General features: G+C 48.5%; 1 protein-coding gene across 4 annotated transcripts in view; it reads right to left on the bottom strand.

The window, feature by feature from the left end:
- Window positions 1-16,061, bottom strand: part of NAV2 (neuron navigator 2) — a 366,387-nt gene that overhangs the window by 144,093 nt on the left and 206,233 nt on the right. For all 4 annotated transcript variants that reach the window (XM_070428165.1, XM_070428164.1, XM_070428167.1 and 1 more), the window contains 2 exons: window positions 5,498-6,599; window positions 543-655 (listed from right to left, as the gene is read on the bottom strand). In XM_070428165.1, the coding sequence (XP_070284266.1) occupies window positions 543-655; window positions 5,498-6,599 (1,215 nt within the window). The remainder of the gene's footprint in view (window positions 1-542; window positions 656-5,497; window positions 6,600-16,061) is intronic.

Consider the following 16,061-nt stretch of genomic DNA (forward strand, 5'->3'; position numbering starts at 1 on the left):
AGCCCATTGCCCCCACACGCATGAAACGGGACGTATCTTAAAAGATGCTTTGCCAACAGGTAAGAGACTTATGTGCAGTTCTGGGGAGGAGGGAACAGATTGTGTGAGAGACAGAACTGGAAAGAAAGAGAAGAAAAAGAATAATAAAAATTATAAATTTGTTTAGCTCCGTGGTCGGCAAACTACGGCTCTCGAGCCACATGCGGCTCTTTGGCCCCTTGAGTGTGGCTCTTCCACAAAATACCGGCTCTTCCACAAAATACCAACTTCTGTACATGGACCATGAAGTTTCAATCACACTGTACGTGCGAGCCTGCACGTGGTATTTTGAGGAAGAGCCACAGTCAAGGGGCCAAAGAGCCGCATGTGGCTTGTGAGCTGCGGTTTGCGGAGCCGCAGTTTGCCGACCACTGGTTTAGCTCATCGATCAATGCCACAGCAAACCAACTTCAAATCATGCTGGGTTCATGCCCTCCCAGCAGGCGGTCCCACAGGAGGCCGCATCGCCAAGGGACACAGAGTTTCTGGGGTTCCACACTCACCGGTGAGTTCTTCCAGGGCAGGCTGTCCACTCTTGGAGTAGTGGCTGGGCTCCATGCTCACCCCCGCGGAGCTGGACTCGGCGGTAACATTCCCTTCGGTGTCTGTCTGGGACCTTCACACACAAACCAAAGCAGAGACGCTTGTCATGAGCGCAGTAACTCCCACCTCTGGACCACTGCGTTCTTTCCACAGCCCTGTCCCCCCCCCCCCAGCCCCTCCTGCAGCAAGAAGCTTTAGGATGGGTCAGGCCAGCAGACTGACGCTAAATAATTCATTTGCGCATGTGGAGCAATGTCCTAGAAACAGAGAGAGCCACCAAACTAGAAAAGATGAAATATTCATCGCCCAAATGGAGGGTCTGGGGAACCCTCCTGCACTGGGGAACGCTCCTCTGTGTCCCCATCAGGGCGCTAGGTCTGGCAGGAAAAACGCTGGAGAGTACTGGGTGGTTTGGACCATTTAGTCAATGCCAGACAGCGACTTTTACGTCACCAGCAACACCAGCAAGTCAAGCATAAGATGACTCCACTGTCAGCCCCCTTCCTCACCCCACCCCACCCCACTCCTGGCATGAGCTCTCTGGAAAGGTGACTGTGACACAGCAGTCAGGACTTCGTGCCAAGCAGGTGTGTTTGCCCTCCAGGTGTCTGACTCACAGCTCAGATCTGCTGACATGAAAGGTCTCATTGATCATTCTTTCAACATTTGACTGAAATGTGTACTTCCCCAAACCTTCTCCAGGCCCTTATTTGTCGAGACAATTGAGGCAACGGCTTCACGCAATGTGTGCTTGCCCTGACTACCCCTGTTCATTTAGGGCAGGGGTCCTCAAACTACGGCCCGCGGGCCACATGCAAATACAAATATTGTATTTGTTCCCGTTTTGTTTTTTTACTTCAAAATAAGATCTGTGCAGTGTGCATAGGAATTTGTTCATAGTTTTTTTTTTTTAAACTATAGTCTGGCCCTCCAATGGTCTGAGGGACAGTGAACTGGCCCCATGTTTAAAAAGTTTGAGGACCCCTGATTTAGGGCATGCAAATGCATAGCGGCACTCAGATGCATAACCCCAGGTGTAACATTATTAATTCATTAGCATCCTGAGCTAATTCACAACCAGACTTCACTGTCTATGAAGAAAGCGTTTGCCAAGAATGAGAACTGTCTTAAATGTGGGGGATGTGCTGATAACCCTCAAGTCATCTATCTAGTCCTCCTCCCTTTGGCCTGGAGCCATCGGTTCCCAGTTCTGGTCATCTCTACCTTTAAAGAGTTTACATATTCCCAGTGTTCCTCTCCATCCGCTGGCCAGAGTCCCAGCTCTCTTCATCTCTGCCTCGGCCCCATGAGGGCTTTGTAAGCAGGTACGCTGCCTCCAGCCTGGGGGCTGTACGTGGCAGCCAGGTGTAGAAACCAACCCACAGATTATGCTCTCATTGGTATGCACACTATTTGAAAGCTTTTGAATTAGTTTCAATATTTAAAAATTGGGAGATTTCACAAGAAATAGCTGGAATTCTGCTTTCCCCAGTAAAAATAAGAAACTTTGGATTGAATGAGCTCCACCTGCCGGTGACACATGGTGGCTGCTCCATCCAGAGGCCTGGAGTTCCCTCCGCCACAGCCTGGCTCATCCTGAGACCCCCGTCTTTTTATACTGCCTTTGGGGCCCAAGAAGGAGACTGGCTCTATCCTAGACTGTCCCGAGGCCTGATCCTCTCCCCACACCATCTCCACTGTTCTCTGTGATCCTGATGTGACCACATCACCCTCTGATCAAAGGCCACCAATGGGTTCCCATTTCCCACAGAATAAGGTTTACAATCCTTATTGCGGTAGAAGGTGCCCTACGTCATGGAAGTCTTCCTTCACTCCCAGCCCCATCTCCTGCCACTCCTGCCCTGTACACACAGGCCTCCCCTCTGCCCCACCCACACGTGGCTCATCTCCATCCCCAGATCGTGCCATGCCTTTGGCGGTGTTGTCTCTGTAGTTGTTGTGACCTCTGCCTAAAGGCCCCGCTCCTCTTTCTTCTTTAGTTTGCTCCTAATCTGCCTTTAAGACGCAGTCCCGAGTCATCTTGAGCTGGAAGCCCTCCCTGGCTTAGCCATCAGCCAGATGATGATGCCACCCCGTGGGCGTGCCTACAGCACTCCTTATTCTCCCAAGGCCTGCTCGTTACACTCTGATGTAATTAATAAATCTTTCCTCAACTCGATGGAGAGCTCTGCAGGCGAAGACTGGCTCTTTGACATGTGCCCATAAGAACACCATTTGTTAAGTTCACACACTGAGCAGGTACTCAAGGCAGGATAAATGCATTGAATGAATGAATGAGAAACGTTTAAGTCTAGGACGGTGCTGGGCAGCGAGAAGAACATCACACTTGGGGCCTGACCCTGTAGCTGGCTTCAGGTCTGGAGTCTGTAACTTGACAGCCATGATGGGAGTAAGTCACTTCACCTCTGAATCCCTGGGCCTGCATCTGTATAGTGGGAACAACGGCGACCTCTCCTGGCTACTACAAAAACCACATGTGGGACAACATAAAAGTGATAGAGGCGTTCACTGTTGCTTCTACATTGATAAATTGAATTCATTCTGAGTGATTCCTATAATGATTTATCTTCCTTTCATCCCCTGGTAAAATCACTAACATGTAGAGGATATGGGGAGAGCCCTGTAGGTTACATACAGCGAGCCATCAACTGGAGACAGGGATTTAAAGCATAAAGGAAGTCTGCACCATTTTAAAAACCTCTTTGATCATGTCTCTCACTCTAGAGATGGAGACAATCAGTCGCGTGATCTGCAGAGCGGAGACAGTGCAGTGGCCAGCAACGTTCTCTCTCACTGAGCCGAGGGGTTAAACACTAGCTCCCCTGGCTACTAGCTCTGTGACTGAGAGCAAGTTATCTAATTCCTCTAAGCCTCCGCTTGTTCAGCTATAGAATGAGGATTTCAAAAAAGGTAGGCAGCTCATAGAAACGTGGGGATGAAGAAATGAGCCGAGGCATGAAGAGCTCTTAGCTGGGTCTCTGCGCACACGTGGTGCTCACTCAGCGGTGGTTCCTGAGGCCAGTCCCAGGACCACACAGGGTGCTGCAGGAGGGACAGAGGCCAGGGGTCCTGGCTCCATCTCAGCGCTTTCCTTCTCAGCCTCTGCCTGGCTCATGTAAAGCGAAAAGGCACCTCGAGGGGCAGAGGGACATCAGACAGGGGAAGCTTAACATGAGGCTTGACAGATACACAAGGAATTTTCTCCCTCCTCCTACTTGCCAGACGCTTGCTCTTTACCATTAAGAGTGTTTCTCTCATAAAAAAGCTTGCAATGTTTGCACTGGCCAGTGTTCTCAGTGTTTAGAGTGCCAGCCTGTGCACCGCTGGGTCAAGGGTTCGATTCCCGGTCAAGGGCACGTGCCTTGGTTGCAGGTTCGATCCCTGGCCCCAGTCGGGCGCATGCAGGGAACAATCAATTGATGTGACTCTCTCATGTCGATATTTCTTTCCTTCTTTCTCTCTCTCCTGCCCTCCTCCCCGCCCCCCTATCTCTCCTTCCCTTCCACTCTCTCTAAAACCCAATGGGAAAAATATCCTCAGGTGAGGATTAACAAAAAAGCTTTAAATTTTTAAATAAAGGTTAGATATTTTATAAACTTGTAAATGATTCCAGACCCAAAAACAGGGGGGAATAGGACTGATGGTGATCAAAGACTGCCATATATTTTAATTTTGAAAACTGTTCAGAGAATAACTGTATTAAAAGCTGTGCGTGCAGACGAGTGCTGAGTCGTTATCTAAGCCTTGGCCCTCTTCTCTGGACTGTTAGCTGAGCTGATGACGTGACTTAATAAAAAGATGACTAGCTCCCAGTTACAAGGTTCGGGCGTGACCCTCAGGCCTGACATTGCCTCACTGGCTGGACCCAGCTGGCTTTACTCTGAAACCACTCCAGGCAGTCTTGCCAGCAGCTATTGGCAGGAGTGCTAACAATCTCCTAGGACACCACTCAGGCAGGGAATGGGCACGAGTCTAAGCCTATGAACGGCTATGTACACACGTGTGCATATGTGCACTGGCATTTTATATACAAATATGTACCTGTGCTCACACTTATATGTGACTGTTGATGTACTTCCACATACCTATGGGCGTATGAGTGTGTGTGTGTACAGCTGTGTATGTGTACGTACTTAGGGTGGAAACTATAAAACGAGAGCCTAGGATATGACATGTTCCTATGGATGTGCTGCTACCAGAGTCAGAGAGCGAGGGACAGATAACAGACAGAAGGACGGTCAGATGCAAACACCCAGGCTTGTCTCCTCAGTACATCCCGGTTCTTTCCTTCTTCTAGAATTGGCCCCGCTCGCCGCTCCCCGTCTCCCTCTTCCTGCTCTCTCCTCCGACACCCCAGCACACAGCAGGGACTGGAAACGTGCTTACTCTGTGTGCTATGGTGAGAAACGGCGTCCAAGACCACACCTCTGTGAGGAGAAGCCTCAGCTACTCAGCAGGGTGGCTTCTGGGTTTTTCATTTTTAAAGTACATTCAGGATGGGCTGATGTTGGAGCCTGCCGAGTGACACCAAACCACCCCTCACACATCTGCTCATGCTGCTGCTGCTTCTGAAATGCACCCACCCACCTCTCCCCCCGCCGCCCTCCCGTCCCCACTCCCCATCCCCACAGGCCTGGTGCATTCCTACTCATCCTGGGTCAGCTCAAATTTGACCTCCTCTCTTTAGCTTTCTCTGACCCTCCCTAAGCCCTGCTGTATTCATCGTTCCCTCAAGCGCACTGCCTATACCTCTGTGAGAGCTTATCCCTGGTACCTCAGCTGTTGACCTATATGTTCCCAGAGGGCAGTCCTGGTTCCTGCCCTCGGTCACCTAGAAGCCACCAGAAAGGCCCCCTTGTCCATGGCCCGGGAAGGGCGTGGCGGCTGCTCCTACCTGTACAGGAACGGCGCGACCGTGGCAGTGTTGGGGTGGCTGTACTGCTGCTGGGGCTGAGGTAGCTGAACACTGACGGTGTTGCTTCCTGTGGTCTGGGTGGTCCCGACGGACCCGCTGACAGTCTGGCTGCTGATGCTGTGGTTCAGGGTGGTCCCGCCGGGGCCTTTGCCTTCCGAGGACGCCAGGCTGGAGGAGGAACTGGAGTGTCTGCTGTCCAGCTGGGGCTTCTGCTGGGGCAGCCCCGAGCTCGGCTTCCCACCCCGGCTCCGCTCCCCATCCTTGGAAGGGGCAGGGGCACTTGGGGACTTCCCGGGCATGCTCTTCATCCCTGGTTTTGGTATTCCACTGAGGGAAGGGGCCGCGGCCTCCTTCTTGGCACTGCTGAGCTTGCCCCCTTTGGGGATGAAGCTGGCGATCTTGGAGGACTTTTTTGGCATCTCTGTCGCAGCTGCCCCGCTGGGGTCTTCTCTGGGCCCCTCTTTGAGGTCTGGCCTCTCTGTCACAGAGGTTCTCTTGGCAAGGTCCTTGCTTTTCTCCTTTTCCTTCTCCCGCTGCTGTTTCTCCTTTTCCTTCTCGTTGCCTTTCGGGGAACTCTTCTTGGTGGTCAGCGCCCGGCTGAACGTTCTCTGGGCAATGCCCTTGAGTGCGATCTTGGGGCTGCTGGAAGCGGGGCCCGCCGTGGAGAGCGTGCGGCCAGTGGCCTCCATCTCTTCGCTCTCTTCGACGCTGGACAGAATCTCCAGCCGCTCACAGCTCGTGTCCCGAGACCCCGGGCCCTCCCCTGCCTTGGAGCCCCCTTTGCTGTTGAAGAGTTTTAGCTTTTCCAGCATGGACTTCTGGGTGTTGGGTGCTGGCTTCAAGGCTTCGGGGCTGGGCCTGGGGGCCTCGGGCACGGGCTGCTTGACCGAGAGCATGGACGACGTGGCGCTGTGCTTTACGCTGATGGACTTGCTGCGCCAGGGCTTGGTGGCCGCGCCGGGCTGGGGGATGGCCGAGGAGACACCGCAGTTAGCAAGGGTGGAGCTGCTGCCACTCTCGAAAGAAGCAGGTGCACTTTCGCTCATCCCGGGGTGGGAGGAGGCGGGGCTGGCCAAGGGCTCTGCGGAGATGGGAGAGAGAAGGGAGACTGAGTTACACTGGTGGGCCTGCCTCACTGAGGGTGAGGAGGGTCGGCCATGGTGCCGCAGCCGCCCACTCCCAGCCCAAGTGCCTCAGAGCCCCACTCCCTGCTCTGTGCGTTACCTGAGGCTAATTTTAAATCCTTCCTCGACTTCCTCCTGCTCTCCATCACTCACAGTTCACATTTCCGCACGTGCTGTGCAAAGGCACCCCGATCTTAACATCAAATGTGCGTGCACAAAGAACAATTAACACTTATATTTATGGAAAAAGAAACAAACTCACACCTGCACCCCCACTGTGGTGTTGTAGGAAGGATGTAGGAAATGTCTACTGCTTTTGAGTTATTCAGCCCACGGCACCATTTCCCAGTTATGGGAAACAATTGAGCATTATCCAACCGAACTTTAAGAAAACAATGTAGCAGTTACATTAAAACAGAACAGGCAAAAAAAAAAAGAAAGGAAGAAAAAGAAAAGCCTGGCCAGTGTGGCTAGTTGGTTAGGCACCCTCCTGGTTAGGCTGCCGGTTTGATTCTGGGTCAGGGCACATGACCCATAGGGAGCATGCAGGAGGCAGCCGATTGATGTTTCACTCTCACATCAATGTTTCTCTCTCCCTCTCCCTTCCTCTCTCTGAAAATCAATAAAAATATTTGGGGGGGGGGGGAGGAGTAGAAGAAAACCAAGCATCATCTTCACAGAAGGATGATTACCCACAGAAGTTGCTAAGTCCTATCAAACAGATCGGTTTTCCCTATGTTTGGCACTTTCAAAGAGTTACAAACACGATTCAGACTAGACTTAAAATAGGAAAGACTTTTCAGCTTAGCGTATAAACTGTGCACAGGGCTTCATTGTCGCGGGTTATCTGAAAGTCAAGGCTTCCCCCTTGGCGCTCAGGGGGGATGTCCCCGGCCAGACTCTGCTCAGAAAAACCTCAGCATATTTCCAAACTGGAACTGGAATTTATTCTGGGAAGGGCGGGCTCCCAACTGGAGTTCTGCTCACCACCAGGAGGGCCCATATAATGGACATGAGCACCGGACATGAGCACCGTAGCGCCCTCCTCAGGAACAGCCAGAACCAAGCAGCCCTGGCTGTGAGCAAGGGCGCGGTCAGAGCCAAGGCAGCAGGAAGGCCCTTGGCGGCTGAGCCCGGTGCCCACCCGCGCCCACGTGCGCCTGCCCGCCCGCCTGCCCGGTGCACAGAGCAGATGGATGCGGCACTTCAGACCCCAGAGCGCACATCCTTGTTTGCAGTCAGAGTGACAGGACTTACCGAGCGGCAGCCACTTTCTCCCGAAACAACTCCCTGTGAAAAGCTCTCCTACCAGAGAAGCTGTCCTTCCAATTGTCACAAGTGTTTTTGGTTAAACTGCTCATGTTTCTAATTAGCTTTTGTCATCCGTAACTGCTCCGGTGCCCAGAAGCCGGCGGGATTAATGGCTGCTTCTTCTGCTCTTTCTTTCCAGCTTTTCTCTCTCTCTGTCTCTCTCTCTCTCTCTCTCTCTCTCTCTCTCTCTCTCTCTCTCTCTAATACCTATCTTCCGCTGCCTTCTAGCAACAGAGTAAACTGTGTACAGAGCGGCTTTTTATGATTTAAAAGTCAACGGCCGCCCAAGCGGAGTGAAGGCAGCCCCTGTGTGGGACACGTGCGGTGCGGGGTGGGGGGGGGGGGGGTGCGTTGGGGGCGGGGGGGGCGGGTAAGCTCCGGGCAGGGGAACGGCTTCCCTCGCTCTCAGCTGCTCAGGGAAGCCACAGCCCAGGGTGATCCAAAGCAGACCTCCCAATGTTTTAAAACACATACATCTTCCTGACTTACTGGGGATTTGGGTTGGGATGGGGAGTGGGGGTGGGGTGCTGCACAATCCTCCCTAAGAAAACTCACGGGGCGGTGCTGGATCTTTTCCTGGGGAGGCCGGAGACTGGCTCGGAGACAGGCTCATGGCACCCACCCACACTGCCTGCCTTCCGAGCTCTCACCGCCTGGCGCTGCTTCCAGAGGGCCTCGGGGTGTCGGGCACAGTGTTTGGCACACACACGGTGAAGAGGGGATAACTGCCCAACTTTAGGGACGAGGAGACTGAGGCTCAGGGAGGGCTAAGGACAGACCCTAACTCATGCAGCGGGAAGCAAACGTCCCTGGAATGGGAGCCCAGGGCTCCTGACACAGTGCTCCTGTGGGACTGTATCACGGCGACCTCCTTTGAGGAAGAATACATTTCAACAACAGCACGTGAAGGACGAGAGTGCTTTCCAGGCACTGCCTTTTCTATTGCTTAGGTGTGTTTATGACATCGGAGGTGAGGCCTGAGCCAGCCCAGACACTGGAAAGGAGGCAGCCTGTACCCCAGAGGCCGGCTCTCTGGAGGAAATCCTAATGCCCTTCCAATGCCCAATTGTATTTCTCTTAGGACAGCTGTTCTCCCTTTACCAGGGGAGGCTGAGACCTGGGGCAGAGCATTCATTCATTCATTCATTCATTCAATATATTCATTCATATCAATAGTCACTCATTCAATGAGCACCTTAGTATGTGCAGACATGGCTCTAGGCACTTGGGATACATCGATGACAAACAAAGATCCCTGCCCTCCTGGAGCATACATCCTAGCGGGAGGAACAAATGACAGTCAACGCCATTCCTGAATCCATGGTAACATCTGTTAGGAAATAAGTGCTCGGGAGAAGGGGGCTTTGGGAGCAGGTTGCTACAGTCTTACAGGAATGACGACGTCACATCTAGAGCCACACCGCTCTTCCCCAAAGACGTTTTAGGCATATTCCCCGCTGACCATGCACTGACCATACACACATGAATCACTGGGCCGTCTCTGCTCCCATGCATTCCTTGGAACTCATAAGGCTTGTTGGAAATGGTTTCGATGAGAAATGCCCCTACCTAACATCTCTGCATATTTTTTTAAATGTTTTTATTGATTTTTAGAGAAGAGGAAAGGAGTGGGGGGGCGGGGAGAAACATCGATGAGAGAGAAACATTCACAGGCTGCCTCCTGCATGCCATCTACTGGGGAATGAGCCCAAAACCTGGGCACGTGCCCTGACTGGGAATCGAACCAATGACCTCTCAGTGCATGAAGCGATGCTCAACCAAATGAGCCACACCGGCCAGGAAACATACCTGTCTGGAAATTAGCCAACAACTAACTAACTAAGGACTGACCCAGAGTTAAACGGGTTTGTCTAAATGAAATATGCAGACTAACTGAAGATGCTTGTCTCCCTCAGGAAAGATGTGTGATGGAGGGAAAGGGCTCACACAACGTAGGCAGGACAGGCACTCACAGGGTCACTTCTCAGGCCCCGGTGAGACAGCTCCCAGAAACTCCTACTTGTCTTTCAAACCCCAGCTCAGTGCCTTCTCCTCCGCCACACTGTCTGAGACCCTCCAGCTTAAGGAACTGTCTGGCTTGCATCACATGGAATTGCTCCCTAGTCTGTGTTTTCCTAGGAGACTGTCCATACCTCCCCATAAAAGGATTTTGGAGGGCTACCTACTTACACCAGGCACTGGAAATACAGAGTTACATAAAATACAGCTGCTGCCCTCTACGAATTCACTGTCCAAAGGGGCAACAGACCTCAAAACAGAACACAGCAATCACATAAAGGGCTGTGAGGGCTGTACAAGACCCAAGGACCGGGATCCACCAATTCTTCCTGGAGGGTTTGGGAACCCCTCACAGAGGAGGTGACTCGAGTTTGTCACGCAATGGGCTGGTTTCTTATACCACTGGTCTGTGAGTTCCTCCAGGACAGACACCCCCGCCCCCTTCCCGATTCATCTTTGTGTCCCAACACCTGCCAGAGCCCCGGAAATGGTTATACAGCTAGCCCTAGAAAAACAGCTGAATTTCATGTATAATTTTGACTCCCCCAAAACGTAACTACTAACAACCTACTACTGAGTGGAAGCCTTACCAACAACGTAAAGTCCATGAACACATATTTTGTATGTTTTATGTATTATATACTGTGTTTTTGTAATAAAATAAGCTAGAGAAAAGAAAATGTCATTAAGAAAATCACAAGGAAGAGAAAATACGTTTATAGTATTTATTGGGGGAAATCTATGTATCAGTGGGCCTGCACAGTTCAAATCCGGATTGTTCAAGGGTCAACTATACATGGTTTCTCAATTATTGGTTGGTAGTTTTGACATTTGCAAGTTATAGTTAACGCAATGGGAGACACAAGATTTGTGATTAGTCATTAGGGTTTTATTAAAATGTCTCAGCCTAAGCTCAGAAAAACACACACAACAACAACAAAAAAAACACCCCCTCCAGGATCAGGACTTGGAGATTCAGAACTGCCCCCCTTGGCCTTTAGCCTGGGCTCCCCTGGTTGTGAGATCCTGGGGGCATCTGAAGGACACTCATTACTGCTATTACTGCCTGGAGATGCCTGTGCACTTGCGTTCCAGAAGTTCCCTAAGCAGGACGACAAGGCAGCTGAGGTTCAGATCAATACTGTCGCTTGTGTCATGGCCAAAATCCCCTTAATCGTGAAGGGGGCTCGGGGTCCTGTGTGGTCTGCCCAGATTCACTTGACACAACTCTGTCACTCACTTTAGATGCTGGTGAAGTGGCTGGTGGGGCCTGCTCCTCTATCTTTGGAAAGCAGCCATTTTTAATACCAGGTGCTGAGATTCTGAGCACGAGTTTTCTTACCAAGCCTCAGAGTTTGTCATCAACAAAGGGTGTGACACTAGATATGCCGTTTTGCCCCTCTGCACCCCAGTCGCCCCACTTGTAAGAAAGAGGATGAGCTGTTTCCCTAGAGTCCTTTCAGCTCTATTTCTATCCCATTTCAGCAGGTCTCCACATGACCCTGTGCGGCTGGGCCACAGCCAGGCCTGTCCCTCTGGCCCATGAACGCAGACCACTCACCAAGTTCTACCATCACTCTGAGCTGTGACACACAGGGCTTCTCCACCTCCAAACAGTCCCCTCCAAAGTCCTCTCAGGATGTTTACTGATAAATGGAGAAACCTGGTCCAGGTATAGTCAACCTTGGAGGAGTTGCTAGTGAATTCAGAAATGCTAGTATTGTATGAAAGCAAGCATGGAAAAGAGAGGGTGGGGTGAGTCCTTTAAAATTAAGAGCACTTCTCTCCCTAATAATGGAAAGCTCATTTCTTTTCTCATGTCTGGGAACCTTTGTTAGAGCAAAGGCATTGAAGAGGGAGAAAGGAGAAAAGCCTGAAAGAACATCAGTATTTCCCCAGCACTGCCATGTGGGCCTCTGAGGGAGGTGACCTTGTTTTACAGGGCACATGGGTGAGCATTTTTAGATTTTAAAAGTTATATATTTATCTTATTGCATATTAGGAAAGATAAATAGCCATCTATAAAGTTGCAGTTTCATGAATATTAAATGTAGATTAAATTTGAGTTGATTTAAGGAAAATAGGAAACAAACAAATACAAGTGGTTCACAGATTTGGCAACAATTACACGGAAGGTTTGTGAAAGACTAAAGTTGGGGAAGCACTTTTCCATTAAACAAGAAATATTTACGTGATATTAAGTCTTTTTAAATGTAATCAACCAAATAGAAATCAAATCAGAAGGCCCAAATAAAGGAGAGGTTCAAAACTAATCTAAGATGGCTACTTTTAGAACTTTATACATACTTAAGCATGACATTTTGCTGAGAATGGCCAGATAGGGCAACATGACCGGGCTTTGTTTAGCCAAAGATAATTTTTAAAATAATCCCTTTCACAAGTTTTTGATTACTAAACATAGTAAGAATGACAGTTTACATCACACCCAACAAGTCTCAAAATACCACAAGTCAAACTGATAAATACCAAGACACCCTCTTAGGATGTACAATGAACTCTGATAGGTGCTGATCACAGCCCCAGACAGACTTTATGTCCCACTAAAGGACCTGCAGACTGTACATCTCGGCCTGAAAAGACAAGCTTACAAGGTCCACCCACCACCAACTGACAAACCACAGCAAGAAGAAAAAGTCTCATTTGAAATATTGCAGACAGGATGCCTTTGAAGAAAGGCTTTTATTTTGCTAAATTTTTAAGGGTTTAGGGAGAGCATGAATCCTCCTTTAGGAAGGGGAACAGCTTGGTTTTTCTGGCAACCAGCCTTCACCTTCCCAGACAGTAACCGAAATACTTTGTAAATGAAAATACTGTCCACCACTGATAAACAAGCATATCTTCCTCTCTCCCTCCATGAGGGCCAACACTGGCCCCGGGTCCCTCTGTCCCCAGCATCTTAGTTCAGATCTGAGTTAGGGAGACGTTGGTGGTCTGGTCCCAATGCCAGCAGGTACTCAGGGAGGGTACTCAAAGCCTGCAGATCCCACCTCCCATCACCCTACTGTAATTGTAAACCTGCCTCGGGGAGGTTTCCCTGCCTAAGTCTTCCCTGTAATCTTCAGGAAAAGGCCTGATAATTGGGCCTGGGAAAATGTTTGCAATTTCCTATAATTTGTTAAGGTGTCAATCTTGAGCATTCGAATGTGTTAGGGTAATTGAAACCAGTTGTGTGTGTGTGTGTGTGTGTGTGTGTGTGTGTAAGTACATAGGCTCCAGGCACATAGACTGGAGACTGTTTTCAGAGCTGCTTAAGTCCATTTCTTTCCAACCCTGTGAGCCACCAGACCACAGAGCCTCCCTCAATCCACTCAGTGGTGCTGCAGGATGCCCTGAGGCTGGAGAAGCTTTCTCAGAACTGTTGTGACCAATGTCTACTATTAAGGGCACGGGCTTCAACACAGTCTTCTCTCCAATTCCTTCTTGGAGAGAACCCTTGGAGATAGGGAGAGGGAGAAGGAAGGCATGAGAATCACAAGGACAGTGAGAGGGCATGGAGTGAGAAGAAGCTGGGCTCTGGGTCCATACGCTCTGAATCTTCTTGTGTCTACAATTCTACAAGCTCCCGGAACAACCAAGTTAGAATAAAGATAGTGATTTATACAAACAAATCTTTTTTTTTAAACTTGTTGTTAATTCAACCCCTGTCAAAATCCCAATGACTGTGGGTTGTTTTGTGTGTGTGCTTTTGCAGAAATAGAAAAATCCACCCTAAAATTCATACAGAATTTCAAGTGACTCCAAATAACCAAAACAATCTTGAAAAAGAACAAATTGGAGATCGCATAAGTTCAGATTTCAAACGTACTACAAAACTACAATAATCAAGTTTGTGTGATACTGGCATAAAGACAGACATATAGACCAAAGGAGTAGACTAGAGAGCCCAGAAATAAACTTTTGCATATATGGTCAAATGATTTTCAAGACTATTCAATGGGGTAAGGAGAGTATATTCAGGAAGTGGTGCTGGGAAAACTGGATATTCACAGGCAAAAAAAATGAAGTTGGATTAATACCTTATACCATATAAAAAATAACTCAAAATGGATCACAAACTTAAACATAAGAGTTAAAAGTATAATGCTTTTAGAAGAAAACAGAGGACAAAAGCTTCATGACACTGGACTTGGCAGTGGTTTCTTGGACATGACTCCAAAAGCAGAGGCAACAAAAGAAAAATAGATAAGTTAAACTTCCAAAAATTAAAAACATTTGTGCATCAAAGGGCACTATGAACAGAGTGAAAAGGCAACCTATGAAATGGGAGAAAATACTTGCAAATCACATATATAATAAGGAATTGATATCCAGAATACAAAAAGAGCCCCTGTAACTCAACAACACAACAAACTGATTAAAAATGGGCAAAGGACTTGAATAGACTTTTCTCCAAAGACGATATCCAAACAGCCAATATGCATATGGCAAGATATTCACATCGTCAATCATCAGGGAACGCAAACCAAAACCACAATGAGATACCACTTCATACCCCTTAGGATGGCTATTAAAAAAACAAAAACAGAAAATAAGTGTTACTGTGGGAATGTAAGGTGGCACAGCCATTGTGGGAAACACAATGGCAGTTCCTGAAAAAAATTAAACATAGAATATGATTCAGCAATTTCAATCCTGGATAAATACCCTAAACAAAGTAAAAGCAGGGACTTGAACAGATATTTGTACACCTACGTTCACAGCAGCATTACACACAATAGCCAAAAGGTAAAAGCAATCCGAGTGTCCATCAATGGATAAACACTAAATATTGTTTGGATAAATGAATGGATAAACTAAATGTGGTATGTACATACAAAGAAATGTTAATTCAGTCTTCAAAAGGAGGGAAGTTCTGACACATGCTATATCATGGATGAACTTCAAAGACATGCAAACTGAAATGGACCTATCATGAAAGGACAAATACTACATAATTCCACTTATAAGAGGTACCTAAAGTAGTCAAATTCATAGAGACAGAAAGTAGAATGGTGGTTGCCAGGGGCTGAGGGAGGAAGGAATGGGGAGTTATTGTTCAATGGGTACAGAGTTTTAGTTGGAGAAGAACAAAAAGTTTGGGAGATAGATGGTGTAATGTTGTACTACAGTGTGAATGTACTTAATGTTTCCAATGATTCTGAGAGAGAGAAACATTGATGTGAGAGAGGAACATCGATTAGTTGCCTCTCATATGTACCCCAATCGGAATCAAACCCGCACACAACCTTTTGGTGTACAGGACGATGCTCCAACCAACTGAGCCACCTAGCCGGGGCCAGGACATTGTATTTTTAAATGGCTAACATGGACATTATATGAGATATATTTTATTACAATAAAAAAATAAGAGTTGTATTTGGCTGCAGGTAACAGAATTCTGACCACCATGGCCTACGCAGGTGAAGGGTTCACTACTTTATGTCCAGTGTTTAGCATGGGTGTTGCATATACAAAGGGCTCAATAAATGCTGATTAATTCTTTTTAAAGTTTCTCTGTTAGTTTGATGGTTAATGAATCATGTCAAATTGTAAAGTTTTGAATATTACCTTATCAGTGCTATTTCATTCTAGCTTGAAAAACAATTGCTTTAACAGACTAGTGGTCCTCTAACAAACCCTGGCAGGCACATAAATTACACCACTTGGCCGTCATTAACTCTTTGGTTGAGCTCTTTCCTCGGATTGGGATGCCTCACTGCCCCCCTCATCGCCTCACACCCATATCCAACCTTTGCCCCCAGTCCCCCTTCCCTGCCATTTCCTCTGGGAAACCAGAAGCCACCCCTTTTCATCTAAAGAGCCACAAGGCCCTGTGGGGCTTCTCTGGGGTCCCTGACCCTTGCTGCCCCGAACAGTGGTTAGCAGTTGCACTCAGCTTACTTACAAGAATGGCTAATGCACTAATAGGTGCCCAGAAATGGCTGTTGAAAAAAAATCAAACTAAAATCTATTACTCACACTGGACTCCTCCATATGGTTCAAAATTAAAATCAGGTGTGCCTGGCTTTCCCCTCTTGGCTAACTGTGCCAGCTGTTCTCTTTAAAGCTAAATGAACTCAGAAGACTAG

This window comes from Myotis yumanensis, unplaced genomic scaffold (genome assembly GCF_028538775.1).
Source record: "Myotis yumanensis isolate MYYU_CA2020_CCGP unplaced genomic scaffold, mMyoYum1.0.hap1 SCAF_10, whole genome shotgun sequence".
Classification (NCBI taxonomy): Eukaryota; Metazoa; Chordata; class Mammalia; order Chiroptera; family Vespertilionidae; genus Myotis; species Myotis yumanensis.